The sequence below is a fragment of the Leuresthes tenuis genome, unplaced genomic scaffold (assembly GCF_036924035.1).
Source record: "Leuresthes tenuis unplaced genomic scaffold, fLeuTen1.0.hap1 SCAF_22, whole genome shotgun sequence".
NCBI classification, from domain to species: Eukaryota; Metazoa; Chordata; class Actinopteri; order Atheriniformes; family Atherinopsidae; genus Leuresthes; species Leuresthes tenuis.
In genome coordinates this window covers 7,434,601-7,450,430 of record NW_027325376.1, presented here as the reverse complement: position 1 = coordinate 7,450,430, position 15,830 = coordinate 7,434,601, and the positions used below count along the sequence as shown (strand labels likewise).

Here is a 15,830-nt window from a genome sequence, read left to right as displayed (position 1 = left end):
TGAAATAACCTCCTTTATCATTCTGTGTTACAATGGAGCTGAAGAAGCCTCTGCCTGAACTCACTTTGTAGTTTCATCACTGCGTTGTGTACAAGGTGCAGTATTGTCCAATATTATCACCAACTGGCACAAACTTCTTGGAAGAATCAGCTCCAGGGCAGACCCCAAACACAGGGGTCCTCTTGGTGCAGACACTGGAGGAGCTAGGCTTCCTAAAGAAGCAGAATCTACTCTGTCCTTTTTTGAAGACAGTCTCAGTTTTGCGTTTCCAGTCTCGTAAATATAATAATCATAATTGCATTGTATTGCACTGGATTGAGAGTAGTAGACTGGTTCTCTTGGTATAACAAACATCCAATAACACTGAACCTAACAAATCCAGCATAATACCAGACTAGGTGTGCACATGTATGTACAAAAAAGGATTTAATAGCTAAACATTGACTGTTCCTGTAGCAAAGTGCACATTTGCTAAATGATCTTGTGGTCATACAGGTGTTCACTTATTAAGTTGTGCAACAGGAGCTGAGAAATGAAACCGCTTTGTTTTTGGTAAATGTCGATCAAGTCTGAAACCCCACTGACCTGCACTGTAATGCCATTTTAAAAGTAATTCAAATGAAGTGTAGCTGAATAACTCCACGGAGAGGGGTTTCTCTCTTCTAAAGTCTTGAATCACACTTGAGTCGTCACAAGCTGTTTGAACTTGGCCATTTACAAAAAAAAAGATAAAGTAACCACAAGTTAAACTGTATAAGTTGATAAACTTTTCAACAGTTAGCTTTATGTTAACTAGGAAAAGCTTGTAGTCGGCCAGCTTAGTAAGCAGGTCACAGTGTAAATAAAAGCATTATTACAACAAGAGTGATGCTCTAACCTCATAATAACAATTTATGCATATATGATAATTACACTAAACTACGAAAATAGATCAGCCGAATGGCTGTTGTAGTTGTAGCTGTGGAACCCAAGAGGTCTCAAGGGCAGCGGAGACAAAACTGACTGTAAATGTGTTGTAACTCCATCCTGTTACCAATAATACTAAATAGCATTAATGTCAAGGGTGAATCAAGCAAACGAATCTGTTGACGTTAACTTGACAGTTGACAACCATTGCTAAGCAACCGTTATTTGTACCTCTCCCCCGGTGACTGCTGGGATTGGCTCCAGCCCCCCGCGACCCGACCGACGGATCAAGCGGGTATAGAAAATGGATGGATGGATGGATTGAGTATCTACATGATACAACCTACGAAAAGTGCACAGCCCAAAACTAAATTGGTATTACGTGACTGAGGCAAGGAGAAGCTTTGTTTCTTGTGGAGTAGGTAGGGATTGTCCTGTACATTCTCCCGGCCTCGGCGGCCCCCGCCTCCGCTCTATGCTGGAAAGTTTTGGTCTCTCCTCTCCGTCGATAAGAATGATAAACAGTGGGCGTCTGCACACAAGGTGCTGAGGGAACACCAGTCGGGTTATAAGATGCCTCCGAGTTAGACAAGCCTAATGACGCAACGGGTTTACTCAATACAGCCTGAAATTGTGAGGGACAGGATAATACTTGCAGGGTTTCCTATGACCAAAAGTAGGCTGCGGACTCTGAAACTGACAGATATAACGTGACAGGCTTACGAACCTTCCCCCGACTCAAGGAAATTAGCTTCCCCGGACACCAGGGACCAACAGATGCAAACTTACAAGATGACAAACAACAAGCTGCTTTTTCTATCATTTGTTTTCAGTGCGGGAGCGGTAAGTTTGAGTCCTTTTTTTGCGTGCGAAAAGAGCAGGAGATCAGTCAAATTAATTTGTCTTTCTTGATTTCAGCACCTAATGGTGTCTGCTTATGAAGCAGTGCCGTACAGGGAGAGCCGGAAAGGTAGGCTTTTACTTTACAGTCCTGTGATTGATTTAGAGGGAAACTAAGGAGGGAGGTGGGGTGCAGTGTTAGTCTGAAATACTTTCTGCTGTAGTGACTGAAACTTTCTTGGAGCTGCATCTAAGGCATGAAATTTGTGTACCTAAAACAGCGATATTGCTGTTTGGGTCGAGCATGCAACTCATGGATTTATGGGCAAAGTGAAAGGAGACTTTGTGCGTAAAATACAGAGAGAAAGTGCAATTTTCTGATTTTACTGCTTTGTGTTTTGCTGTTTGCATTGGTTTGAAGTCACCTTTTTACTTTGTTGCTCCCTCTTCTTCACAGTTCTCACTACAACGGGCAAAGAATGTAAGTTCCCATTTCGTGAGGGTGGAAGGCTTCATCATCACTGCATCACCATCTATTTCTCCAGACCATGGTGAGTCCTTACCAGACAGCCTGTCTGGCTCTAATGTTTTAGATACACGGGCACTTACTGATGTGTGTGTAGCTGTTCAAAGTTAAAACACGCTTTCTGCGACGGGCAGGTAGAAGCTGCTTCATCACATTAGACTTTGTTGGGACATACACTGACAGAGAATGCCACATGGCTTACAAGTGTTACGTTTCAGGCTTTTTGGTGTGACATTAAAAGAGCCGAAACGCTAGTCGTTCCCATCAACCATTACTGCATTATCAGGGATTTGTTGAAGGGGCAACTATTCTGTGTAAAACTTAATTACAGCTGGCAGTGGTGAGGGATTTATGCAACAGTGTCATCACAGCGCAACTTTGAATGAGGTAATGAGCCAAAAGGCTTGGATAAATTGCTTGTTGATGAATTGTCAGCAGGGCTCTGTGTCATCATTTTATCATACCACCGTGTTATCTTAGTCAGCTGGTTGTGTAAGATAAATCCATACAGACAACTTCTAGAGATGTGTCACTAAAACTCCCAAAAAGTATAGCAATAGCTGAAGTTCCTATCACCTTTACTACTCCTTGCCATTCATCCTGGGGGTATATAAACAGCTGCCGCAATAAAAGTATTTTTATGGCACCGCATCGTAACCTAGCAACATATATTTTTTTTTTTATTATTTTGGAAAAAAACAACATGAGGCTTGCTGAAAGGCTCTCCCAGTCGTCACTTCTTTGGAATCGAGACAGGAAGGGTGGATGTCAACAAGTTGGAGCAACGTATGCAATTATATATGGCCCAACGTCTCCTGTCCACCTACACCTGAAGTTACTGCAATGTGACCCCGCGTGTTTCTGTCTCAGGATAGGCTTCAGATTGTCAGTTGTGGAGTCAGTGAGTGGCACAGAGGTCGGCTGTGGGCAAAAATGCAACATTGCCTTCACAGAGAAAGTTGCATGGTTAACTTTATAGCACGCTTATGTAGATTTTTTATGGAATAACAGGACTGACGAGCTAAGGCGAGGTGATTCATAGATCAGATAAAAGCACAAGGTGAACCGTCAACTTGAATATCTATGAGAAACTTCATGCCATTCCATTGAAATCTGGAGCTACATGGTGGAAAACAGATAGACAGACAAAGCTTTGCCGGTTCCTGGGCTGATAATATCATAACCTAACCCCTTGCATTGGTTTTCAAGTTTGCCCAAAATCACTTCGAACATGCAAAGCAACCAACATGCAAAGAAGATTATGGCAAAAAAATCTCTGACTATTGTCATGTTGCTTCACGGTACATGTCACATTTATATGGCTGGGAACGACACACAATTCATTCAGTAGTTTGTGTGCAGGTTTCAGTTTCCTCATTCACACATTTTTGTTGGTTTGTTCACGTTTTGGTTGGTTTGTGAGCACAAGCTAAGAGTTCATACAACGAACTGGTCAATGTAAAATGTAAGGAGGCCGCACCCTCTTGTGTGCTCCAAGACCTCCTGATTCAAACTTCTATCGATGAAAGCAAATATGGGCATATCGACATATTAATGCGAATGATAAACACAGTTGCAGTAACAGGGCGACAGGCTGTTTATTCCTAATCTATGAAAAACACAAATGAATGGCAGAAACAGCATGAAACTAATACTGTACAGGTCCCCCCAAAACTTTTCAAATGATCTTTTCCGGCCGAGTCATGTCTTTTTATAACAAGTCAAATTCCTTCTGGCTTCCATCATGGCCTCGGGATGAAACACTGAGGTGCACTTTGTGGTAAAATGATGTTTAGAGACCAGCTACAGTACAGAAATGAGTCAGAATGTGGGGATGAGTTGTATGTCATGAGGTTTTTTTAGGAAAACGTCATTCCTTTTACCTGTTTCTGAGTGCTAACATTTATTTAGTTTACAGTGGAGGCGCTTGTATCATCTTCCTGTTTTTCTTTGTCACAGGTGCTCTCTCACACACAACTTTGACCGGGACAGGAAGCTGGGCTTCTGTGCTCCAGAGAAAAGTCAACCATATGGTCAGTTTATACAAACTGGCTGCCCGACTCCACTCCAGTAAAGATTGCAGTGTAGCTGTTGTTCCTCCTCTAACTGTCGCTTTTGCTTTTTTGTGGCAGTAGTTGTCACCAGTTCTCGCAGAGTCACAGACCCGTGTCAGGCGAACCCGTGTCAGAATGGAGGCGTCTGCACACCGAGCCCAGGGATGTTTGAGTGCTCCTGTCCGGAGAGCTTCACCGGGAGGCTGTGCGAACAAAGTGGGTTGCCTCACATATCATTAAAGTTTCACCAGTTAAAAAGTAAGATGTCAGTGAAGTTCTCAGTGTCACTTTTTGTGCAGGTAAAGCAGCAAGAAATAAAGTCAACGATTCTTTGCTGGCCATACGAAGTCTAACATTTGGTTTTGCCAACATGTCAACGAAACAAACTTCACAGTCTCTTTGGTGTTTTTGATAAAGTCATCTCATACTAATAGGATTAAAGAGTTAATCTACTTTAGATTGCACTGAGCTTTAAACAACATCTCACTGGTAGCAAATAATTGGAATTCACTTGAATCTGCACAAGGCATAGACAGCGTATATCTTCTTCTTTTGGCCTGTCCCTTTATCAGGGGTCGCCACAGCAAGTCGATCTCACATCATTGATTTGGCACATGTTTTATGCCAGATGCCCTTCCTGACGTAACCCTCACTATTTATCCGGGCTTGGGACCGTCACACTGGCTCGTGCTCCCCAGTGGCTGAGCGTATATACCGTATTTTATCATAATTACACTTGAACCAACAATGAATAACTAAACGATGTAGCTAAGAACTAGATATGCAAACTCATCCATGTCCAAAAAATGAAAGGAACTGCATAGATCTTACTTTAGAAACCGATTTAATGTGACGTGCTTTACAAAATACCGACGACCATGTGGGTTATATTGGAAGATTTTCATTTGAAGCCTTCACTTTCAAAGAAAAAAAAATAAAGGTTTCAGTCAAAATTACACAAATAAAAGTCCCGCAAGCACTTTAAGTGCATCTGCAGTCATCAGAGATATGCTCTGTGTGTTCTACCGAGCTCTTTCATCACCTCTCACATTTCAACCTGTTGCCTTTCAGAAAAGTGCTATGAAACCATACACTTGCGCTATTATGACATCGGAGAGTCTTGGGGACGAATTCACCTTCGTAACGTGGAACAGTGCTCGTGTGTGGCAGGGGAAATCACGTGTGAAAGAGTCCACTACACAAGTAAGACATGCTCTCCGCCTTTGTTGCTCCACCAGTGTTATGTTTTGGCTCTTTGGTTTGCTTTTGTTGGGGTGATGAGAGTGAAACCCGCAACGCTTTTTCAACATGAATATGAGCTTAACTTCCAACGGAAACATTATGGGAGAGAGAAATAACAACCAGTCTGCAGAGCAAACTCTTCCTTTCTTCTATTCCACAACTGAAAAATACACGTATCGGTTCTCCTCCCAGCCTGAGAAAGTGCTTTTTTTTTCTCCAAAATATTCTCTTTACAGAAGATATGAAAGACAGGCCCCACCCTTTCTTTGATCACAGCTCCCTAGTAACAAAAGTAACCTCGCCATTGAAGAGAGGCAGATTATATGACTCACTGTGACTCAGGAACAACGTTAGAAGACACACCCCGTGGGTCCACACGGTGCTTTTTATCTCAGCGGGGAGATGTTCGTGGGCATTTAACAGATTCGCTGACATAAAAAGGAAAGGGAGTGGAGCATTTTCATGCTCCCTCAGTTGAAACTGTTTTTGTCATGATGGTGGGGGCTTATCTTACACAGGTCACGCAAGAGCCCTGTTTCCAAAATTAAGAGTAAATGCATACACCGTGCAACGCTATGATAAAGTGAAAAGTACCGACTTGTTTTCTGAAAAAACACATGCTCAGTAAGTTTCAAATAAGCAGAAGCAGGGGCACGTTTTCCACTGCATTGCATAACTTATTTAACAACTGAGGAGACTGATTACTGTTGACACATCTTATTGATGTAGTGTTTCAACTGCCCGGAGCCGCTTTTTACTTTTCATTTCATAATGTGCATGTTTTCAATGGATGACGGGTGATGAGTGCAGGAGGTGATTTAACACCATGGCTCAGTTCCTACAGTCAGTCAGGTAACATGCACAGCTGAGTGAAGCTACAGTTGGAGTTCAATGGGGCCATTTAACCGGTTTGCTTTCCCGGAACCGTATACACGCACAGGAAGGGAATCAAGTTATTAGACGAGCATGTCCAAAGCAGTGACTCTGTGAGAAAACACACAAAACAATCTGCTCCTTCTAACTTTCTCTGTGGTAGATCATCGTCCATGTAAGTGTGGCCAAATTCACTGCACAGACGTTGTCTTTAAGTTACGTGAGTGGTGGTTTTGTCAGATGACGCTGTGTTTTAAAATCAGAACTCTATTAGAGCAGAGCGATGTGAAAATACTTTCAGCGTCCGCGGGTTGAGGCGCTGTCTTAATGGGCTGATTTCAATCCCAATTTCGAACATATTCAGCTGTCTGATGAAAGAGAAAACAGAAAAATACGTGAATGAAAGCAGCTTCATTGAGAATTTGGCTCCAGTTCCTTTACTGTTTTCAAAAAAATTGGATTTTGCTGCATGTGTGGAGCGCTTAGGCCAGGGATGTCAAACTCTGGTCCTCAAGGGCCGCTGTCCGGCAGGTTTTAGATGTTTCACTGCTTCAACGCACCTCAATCAGATCAATGCATCATTAGCAGACTTGTGCAGAACTTAACAATCTTTCAAAGAGGTCCATTTAATCTGAATCAGGTGTGTTGAAGCAGGGAAACATCTAAAACCTGCCGGACAGCGGCCCTCGAGGACCGGAGTTTGACATCCCTGGCTTTGGCCCATTGGAGTCTATTTCAGCGCCTGCATGCAACCGCATGATCTCACGTGAACCGCATGAACCGCATGTGTTAGAGCGGCCTTGAGAGCTTTGCTTTCATATGATTTCAGTGGGACTAACATTTTTGCATTTTCTTAAAAGTCCAGTTTTGTTCTGACTGATATAATGATTTATTTATTTTCCAGTGTCATGTAAACACACTGAGAGCCTGCTACTGTGATACATACAGTCTGGTTTGCCATCATGCTTGAAATAGTCTTTGATATGTTATCTGTACCATGTTTTTTAGCATTCCCAACCTGGCCGTTTTTAAATAGCCGTTTCCTTTAAAACTGGACAGAAATGTTCTATTTAGTTCTGATATCGTAGCTCAATTGAACCAGATGGAGATGTGGCGTCACCGACATGTATATTAGAGCACAAGCTTGTCTACACTGCTTTTCACCCGGTCTGTGAAGAAATGAAGTGGCACATCTAAGCAGGGGAAAACATTTAAAACTTTTTTCTGTGTATTTGTGAATATGTTAGCGAACAGCTACAGTTTTACACATGCAGCAGACAAAGAGCAACGCTGGTATTTACTTGATTCACTGTTAATTGATTTACTGTTTCAAAAGTGATTCTTGACCAAAACTGCTATAAATAATGTCCTTAAGATGTGACTTTGTGTGTCTTGATGTGTCCAGTGTGTCGCTCAAACCCTTGTCAGAATGATGGAACCTGTCGTCTGATCACATCCACTGGAAAAGAAGTGTGTTACTGCAGATATGGCTACGGCGGACCTCACTGTAGCCTTGGTATGTAATTCCATTGTGACGCTGTTTCACTCTTTGGAAGAGTGGAAGATCTGCTCCGACTTAGATGTAAACACATTTGAAACGAACAAGGCTCGTATCAAGCTTAAAAGGATGGAAAAAAGAATTCTGCATGTGAGCTCTGTCATGCATGTGTCCTCTCTTGGCATGATAATAGTTTGATTAATGGTAGCAGGTGAAGACATGAATACGCTGCTACACTTGCATTCAGCTGTTGTGACTGCATGATGAGAAATTGTTAGACTTGTTCCCACTCACTCCGACATGAGGGAGTCACGCCGTCATCGCACATTCATCCGCATTCAGAAATTGTCGGCGCTCGTGTTGTTTACAAGGCAGGGTTGAGATTGTTTCGTCTGTCTCTGCCTGTGGTTTATGTGTATGCAGAGCCAGAGACAGAGTGCTACAACAGCAGGGGCACAGGTTACAGAGGAGCAGTGGGCACCACGGTGTCCGGCGCCCGGTGTCTGCCGTGGAACTCCGATCTGCTCTTTGATGAGCTCCATGTGGGCACAGTGGCTGCATCGGCCCTCAGGGGCCTCGGCGAGCATGCCTACTGCAGGTCTGTGTGTGCTGAAACATCCAGCTTAGTAGCTGCTATTTTAAACCAAAATGGCATATTAAAGACACTTGTGTTTCATAAAGAACCAACTGGGTTATCGGGAAACCCAGGCTTCCTTAAACTTTTTTTTCTCCTATAAATGTAGCTTTAAAGCTTCAATATTCAGCTCTTTACCATGAGTTAGCAAAAGCTGCCTGCTCCTTATCTTCATGTGCCAACACTTATCACTAATTTGGACGTGGCTTTAAACAGAGGCACCCAGAAACCATAAGGTCTTATCTCTGACACAGTCCCTGTATGTCTGTTTCATACTGCTTTCCTGAGTCGTTGTTGTTTCTGTGACTACCCAGCAGACATATGACATGCTCACAGCTAATGGTATGTGTCCCAAAATGTTCCAAACATCAAATAAAAGCCTATCTCAAGCAAACGTTGGGATTTGAGCACACATAAAGGCTCAGAGTATCTGAGGGTTTCAAACTCAGATACTCAAAACTCTGGAAAATATTATATATTACAGCATTAACATCAGTAAAACCTTATTCCTAATAGGTAAACCATTATATAGATGAATACAAAATAAACACATGGTCCGGCCAGAAAGTGAAAAACAACTTTCACCTATTCACACTAAAAAACCGATGGAGCTCCTGTAGACTGTTCAGCTGCTACTGTATGCGAAGCAGTGATGGAAACAGCGGCGCTGCACACTCACACATGCTCTCCGCTGTGTTTCTGTGTGTGCAGAAACCCAGATGGAGACAAGAAGCCGTGGTGCTACACAGTAAATGACAGTGCCATCTCCTGGGAGTACTGTGACGTCCCCTCCTGTAGGATGCCGCTGTGTGAGTAACTGGGGCACAGAAAAGGAGTTTGTAGTTGTTGGTAGCTGAGATGACAGATCTCTGAGTGGGCCAATTGGACTTCAGGGCATAAGAAGACAGGGGGCTCTAGCTTTATGTCAGAACATTAATATACTGTATAGCCCAGAGAGAAAATGTTGAACAGACCTAATGGCAAAAAGGTCATTTAAAAACAACCACAAAGAAATGATACACAGTAGACGTGCAAAATAATGTAAACTAATATAAAACAACTGAGTGATCCATAAGGGACACAGAGATAGACCATAACAGTGAGACTCAATGTCAAAAACGTGTCAAAAATGATTCAAATCACAAAATGACAATAAAGAGATGCATAATGATGAAAAACGTCTTGGATATACCCTGCCGAACACAGAAAGCAAGCACAAATTGTATCTGAACATGTCTTGATTCTCGGTTGGACGAGTAAAGAGCCTTATACGCCTTTGTGTCCCGTTGTGTCGTCATTCATATGACAGTGAAAATTCACTGTAAAGAAAGACATTTAGAGGGTTTATCGTTGAAGATGTGTATCGGTATGCTGTTAGGTGAGTTATTTAGGATTAGGGCATATATCCGTTAGCTATAACAGAGATATGTGACCTGACAGAATTCATCATCTTTCATGCTAACATTTATAGCTTTCTAACATCCCAGCATTGGTGATTTACCAAATCAAGGATGGCATCTGGCATTCTCTGGCATTCTTTTAACCATTACAAAGCATAAAAAGTCACGCAGGTTCGTCCATGTCTTAACTCCCTCAGCTTTGATAGTGTGATGCAGTCTGTGGCACTCATTTGAGAAATGGCTCAGCACCTCATTAGATGCCCCATTTTTCATTAAAAACCTGAGAGTTTGTGATGAAAGGGAAAGCACAGGGAATGCAGCTAATATCTGCTGAGTCACGCTACTCCCAAAAGTTGACTTCACCTAAGCTGATTGGTTTTCTTAAAGGGCTTCTTTTTTTTTTACGCATGGGGCCTGAGGACATGGTGGTCAGGTGAAGCCAAATGTTTATGTTGTGGGATCCAGCGCAGTTGGCTGTCTGTCATGATGCCAGGGGGATGCAGAGAATTCACAAGCTTTTCCCATCTGCTGTTCCCTGTGTCTGACATATGGTTTTCCTCAAGAGGGTGCTTTGTCACCCAAACATTATAAACCATATAGCGTTACTTTTCTGCTTCCTGCTAGGGACCCAGCTGCTGCAAAATGAAAAGTATTCCAAAAAATCCGCTGTTCAACTGTGCTGTATAGTTTCGAGTTCCTATTCTCTTTAGAAAGCTGTTCTTTATCATAACAACTGTACCATTAAGTTTGTAATAACCATCTTTTTCCACTTGTTTCAGCCTTATCTCGAAGGATTGTCTCATCCAAGAGCATGTCCCTTATTCAAAAACCCAACTCCTCCAAGCCGGCCAGAAAGCCTGTTTGTGGAAGAAAGCATAAGAAGAGGTTATCCTTCGCCATGCCTCGGATACTGGGTGGAACCACTGCTCTGCCGGGTACTCATCCGTGGATGGCAGCCATTTATATCAGGCAGTCAGACTTCTGCGCTGGCAGTCTGATCTCTTCTTGCTGGGTCATCTCGGCGGCACACTGCTTCTTCCGCAAGTATGCAATGCAGCTCCTTTGCCATTTGTTTTCATAATATGGTTAGATAAATTATATGGTAAAAGAGAGAGGCAGTGTTTAAAGGGCCTTTTTTTTAACTAAATGTGAGAAGTTATCAGCAGCTGCCAGTGCCTTGGAAAGGTTAAATGGTGTTTTATGCCCACGGGAACCCCTTTCACCCTTTGATTGACTGAAATTCTCCAGAATACCTTCCTTTTTCAAAAGACAGCATCTTGTTCTCCTAGCTTTTTTCTAACCACTGCTGCTGAGGAAGAGGTCTGAACTCCTAAGACAAGCGTTGAGGGCTTTGACTTCCTCAGCATTCATTCAGAGTACAACCTAAAAGCATGGAAAGACATGCCCTTCACTCTGATCTCGTCGGGCATCTCTTGTCCTGAAATTTTTTTAATTGTTAAAACTGTCTAAAGTAACAGAGGGCATTTTATTCCCAGAACAGTGTTTTAATACCGTTTGATTAAGCTGTTTAAAGCATGCATTTCTAGGATTCAACAGGCATGCTTTATGCTATACCCACCTTTAGCTAATTAAGACATTTAAGCGCCACTCAAAGACTCGACATCGTTGTTTTTTTGGGTGGTTCATATGTTTAATTTATTTCATGTTTCTGTATTTCTCTGGTCCTCGGGGCCCACTACCCTGCATGTGTAAAATAAACATGTCTGTGTAAAAATCCACAATATAGTGACGCTATATTGTTGATTGTTACACAGACAGGTATTGCCACATGGTTGCCATCCAGACGGGGTTGCAACAGACCACGCGCTGTGTTGCAAAATGGACATTCGACGGTTGAGAAAGTGTAATGAAGAAGGCAAATTGTCTGAAGTGATGCAATATAATGATTATAGCATTCACTTGAACCGCACTTTGAGTCGTTTGTGACGGCAAAAAAAAACAACTAAAAAAACCCTTCTTATAGCGCCCCCCCCCCCCCCCCCCCCCCAAGTAACTTTTAGCTTCGCCCAGCCATCAGGATTAGTCTCTGATGCAGTTAAGACACTGACTCCTCGTGAGCGCTACTCACAACCCTTCTTAAGAAAAGAATTTGGTGTAAGAGGACATGATTTGAGATCTACAGAATCAGTAGACTTGGATGTTCAGATGGTTAGAACATCTATTACATGGAGGAAAACACTCTCAGCTGGTCGGCCCTCTGCAGTCTCTTCTACTTCTGTCTCTACTACTTCTGACTTATTGTGTTGCTATAAGAAACCTTGTGTCTTCTTAAATTCACATTGCAAGGATAATATTTACCATATTTCATGCTGATTCCACCAATGGGTGACCTGGCTCTGGACTTATTGTAGTATGAGTTTATTCTTTTTCCAGCCATTGATTAAAAATGAAAAAAAATGTCTTCCCACAGCCCTCTGTTGTCTCAAATCCGTGTGGTGCTCGGCCAGCATAGGTTTAACGTCACCAGTCCCAACACCAAGACGTTTGGAGTGGAGAAGTACATCTTTCCGAAACAATTCTCTCTGTTCAATCCAACTCTACATGACATTGGTAAGATTCAGTCACACACGTTTTCATGACTCACATAAACTTAAAGACCTCTCATCCCCACTCAGAAACATACAAACTCACTGAGGACCCCACTCTTTGTGCACAGCTGTGCCTCACCAAGCAGCTGTGTCCTTGCACTCCCCCGAAGGAACACTCACACACACACACAAACATTTGGGTGTGTCAGTTCCATGAGGCGGCGGCGGAGTCTCCAAGTCTGCCACTTGCTTCATAGCGTATTTTCCCATTTCATAACATTGTGTTTCTGTCTGCCAGTTCTGATCAAACTGAAGAAGAACGATGGGCGGTGTGTGAGGAGAACGCCATACATCAGGCCCATCTGTCTCCCAGATAAAAACAAGCCGTTCCCTGACAACTACTGCTGTGCTATCAGTGGCTGGGGACACAAGTTTGAGAGTGAGTGATGCTGTATCATTTCAGCTATTTACATATCCGGTGTGCCACTCCAGTGACTGATGTCTCTGTTTATACACTAAAAAGTGCCACAGCAGGCCATAACATATTTGTTTGTGCTGTAAATCACTTTTTACTATTTTGTATCTATTTTTAATGCCCACATCAGGAATACGTATTTGCTTTAATGCTTACTGCTAACTGCTGGTTAGACGAGCTTTGCATACAGACTGGACGCAGAAGGAGACATCTGGTCGGGCCCTGCTCATACGTTACTGCCGCACCACTGAGAAAACCGCTTTAGACATTGAGTCATTTAGTAGGATTGATGACGGCGGTATTTTTTAAATCTGGGTCAGATTTAAATTTAAAAAAAAAAAAAAAAAAAAAGATCATTTTTTTCATTTGATTCCACAGAGGCAAAGAATTACTCCACTCTACAAGAAGGACACATCAGACTGATTCCTCACAGCCACTGTAAGCAACCAGAAGTGTACGGCAACCATGTCACCACTGACATGCTCTGCGCCGGGCTCTCCGGCTGTGTGGATGCGTGTCAGGTAGGAGAGCTTTTTATTGTCCTCCCATCAAACAAGAAGCGCCCGCTGGGTGTCTGGGTGTCATTTCTGATGTCTGCTACAGGTTTCCAATACAACATTCTCTAACCATGTCTATAAAAAGTTTATCACCTGGTGTAAAGATAAAACACACGTGTTGGAGTTCTGTTGGGGTACGTACGTGCATAATTTAGTTAGGTTAGACTGTGCTGTGGTGAAACTAGGTTTTTAAGCTACATCCCTGCAGCTGAAAGGGAACCCTGCACAGAGATGCATGGCGGATGTCTCAGACTTTTTTGCTTTGCTTGACTATATCCGAATATGATCTCAAACTTTAGGCTGGAATGGTGTAAGTTTAACATTTTTATTTGTTATTTTTCATCATTCTATTAAGTATCTGGTTGACTAAACTTTTGTTGCGGATTCTTCGAAGAGCCAAAAGATTTCTGTGTTGTCAGAATAAAGTTAAAGTTAAAGCTTTTACACCTTGTGTTGAATGCGTAAATAATTGTTGAACATTTACGATCTTACCGTGTGGTTGACAATAGAAACGAGACAGTAGTTCATCGGCAGTTTTGTGGGAGACTTTTTTGCATATCTAAGTAAAGAATTAAATCAAACAAGAACATTCAAAGGCATTTTTCTTTATTTAAGTTACTGTACTTGTGATTCCCTGGGGTTTTATTGAATGTATCCTTATGAAGGTAACTAATCGATGCCTCTTTAAAAGACTTAACAGATTTTTCCTTTACAAAAACAAAGCAAAAATCTTTGTTGAACGAGTGTTAAGAACTGCATCTGAGAGTATACTAATCAAACAGAACCGAACTGGTTAGAAATGGCGCAGCCCGCTCCTCTGTTTTACTCTTATTTCACTGATAGTATTGGAAATTTAGTTTGACCATCAGTGAAAGCAAACTCCCCGGAGCCTAGTTGACGTCCTGTCTCGGCTCTGATGGGGTGGATTCCAGAAAAATGACTTCAGGTTTCAGAGTAACAGAGCAGTACGTAAGATAGCAGCCGGGATTCCCCCTGAGAGAAGTGCTGGAGGACGTTTGTGAGGGTCTGTGTAAGACCGAACGGCTTCTTCAGCACCTGACTACACACTCAACCTGCTGTGTTAGATATTAAAGCTCCTTCGTCTTAACTGAATGTCACTGTTTACCTCATTGGCAGAGAGCAATTTTTAGTAATGTATTAAGTTTCAAGTGTGTGACTCAGCTGCTTGTGTGTGTCCACTTTGATCTCTGCGTGTATGTTTATATGTGTTGACTGCTTATGTGCTCCCTCAGGGTGACTCCGGGGGCCCTCTGGCTTGCGCGAGGGGTGACGTCAGCTTCTTGTACGGGATCATCAGCTGGGGGGAGGGCTGCGGCCACACGGATAAACCTGGAGTTTACACAAAAGTGGTGAATTATATCGACTGGATCAATTCAGTGATCAGACGCAAATCTAAGGCTTCATGAATGCACATCACCGGGACATTAAGTTGAAGTGTGCAAAACCCTGAAAAATGTCTAAATATATATTTAACTGTAATATTATTTTATATTTTTTGTAATAGTTATGGAAGTTAATAGGATGTCTTTTTATAACTGTGAAACACTTTGTGACGGAATAAACCTTTAATGACTTTATAAAGAACTTGTCATTTCACAAAACTTTGGTTACGGTCTCTTGTTTTAATCATTGGCGACATTTACACTGGTCTAAATGGGGAAAAACGGTATTCTCTAAAGAGCTTCATGCAGTTAGAGATTGTACAGGCGTTTTCAATATTTCCAGAACATCATCCAAGACTGTTTGAACAAGTAAAAACACCTGAAAAAAGACCAAACACATTAGTTCTCTTCAGTGCTCCATAAGTGTAAAACACTTGGTCCTCCTTCAGTTGGAAGGTTGCTGGTTTGATCCCCCAATTCACAAAGAGTCCTTGAGCAAGAACCCGAACCCCACATTGTTCCAGTGTGTGCCTCCCTGTCTGCTGAATTAATGTAACAGAGAAGGATTAATAAAAGACAAACCAACAAAGCAGGAAACGTTTTAGAATTCAACGAAATAAAAATAGCAGAAAAAACTAAAGTATTTGGCCAGTATATTCAGAATAAAAACTTTATTTTTACCTGTGGGAAACATTTCCCATTTTCATAAATTTAAACTGGTGTTTGGTTGTTTAAGTGGTTTGGTTAGGTTAGTGAGAGGCTTTTTATTTAGTTTTGGAAACTATATTTTCTAAAAATGTATGCTTTCTTTTTGGTTGTCGGGTATTTATATCATCAAGTTACTTGCTGAGGTATTTAGTGAAACAATTGTAT

At 42.1% G+C, this 15,830-nt stretch overlaps 1 protein-coding gene across 1 annotated transcript; it reads left to right on the top strand.

Annotated features, from left to right (window-relative positions):
• The first annotated feature begins 1,448 nt into the window (after nt 1–1,448).
• LOC140282183 (hepatocyte growth factor activator) lies at nt 1,449–15,137 on the top strand. The gene is made up of 14 exons (XM_072376759.1): nt 1,449–1,749; nt 1,825–1,876; nt 2,204–2,297; nt 4,232–4,305; nt 4,405–4,542; nt 5,398–5,529; nt 7,847–7,957; nt 8,363–8,537; nt 9,285–9,382; nt 10,753–11,017; nt 12,405–12,544; nt 12,821–12,961; nt 13,376–13,518; nt 14,808–15,137. The coding sequence occupies exons 1-14, from the start codon at nt 1,684–1,686 to the stop codon at nt 14,979–14,981; spliced, it is 1,803 nt and encodes a 600-aa protein (XP_072232860.1). The 5' UTR covers nt 1,449–1,683; the 3' UTR covers nt 14,982–15,137.
• The last annotated feature ends 693 nt before the right edge of the window (nt 15,138–15,830 follow it).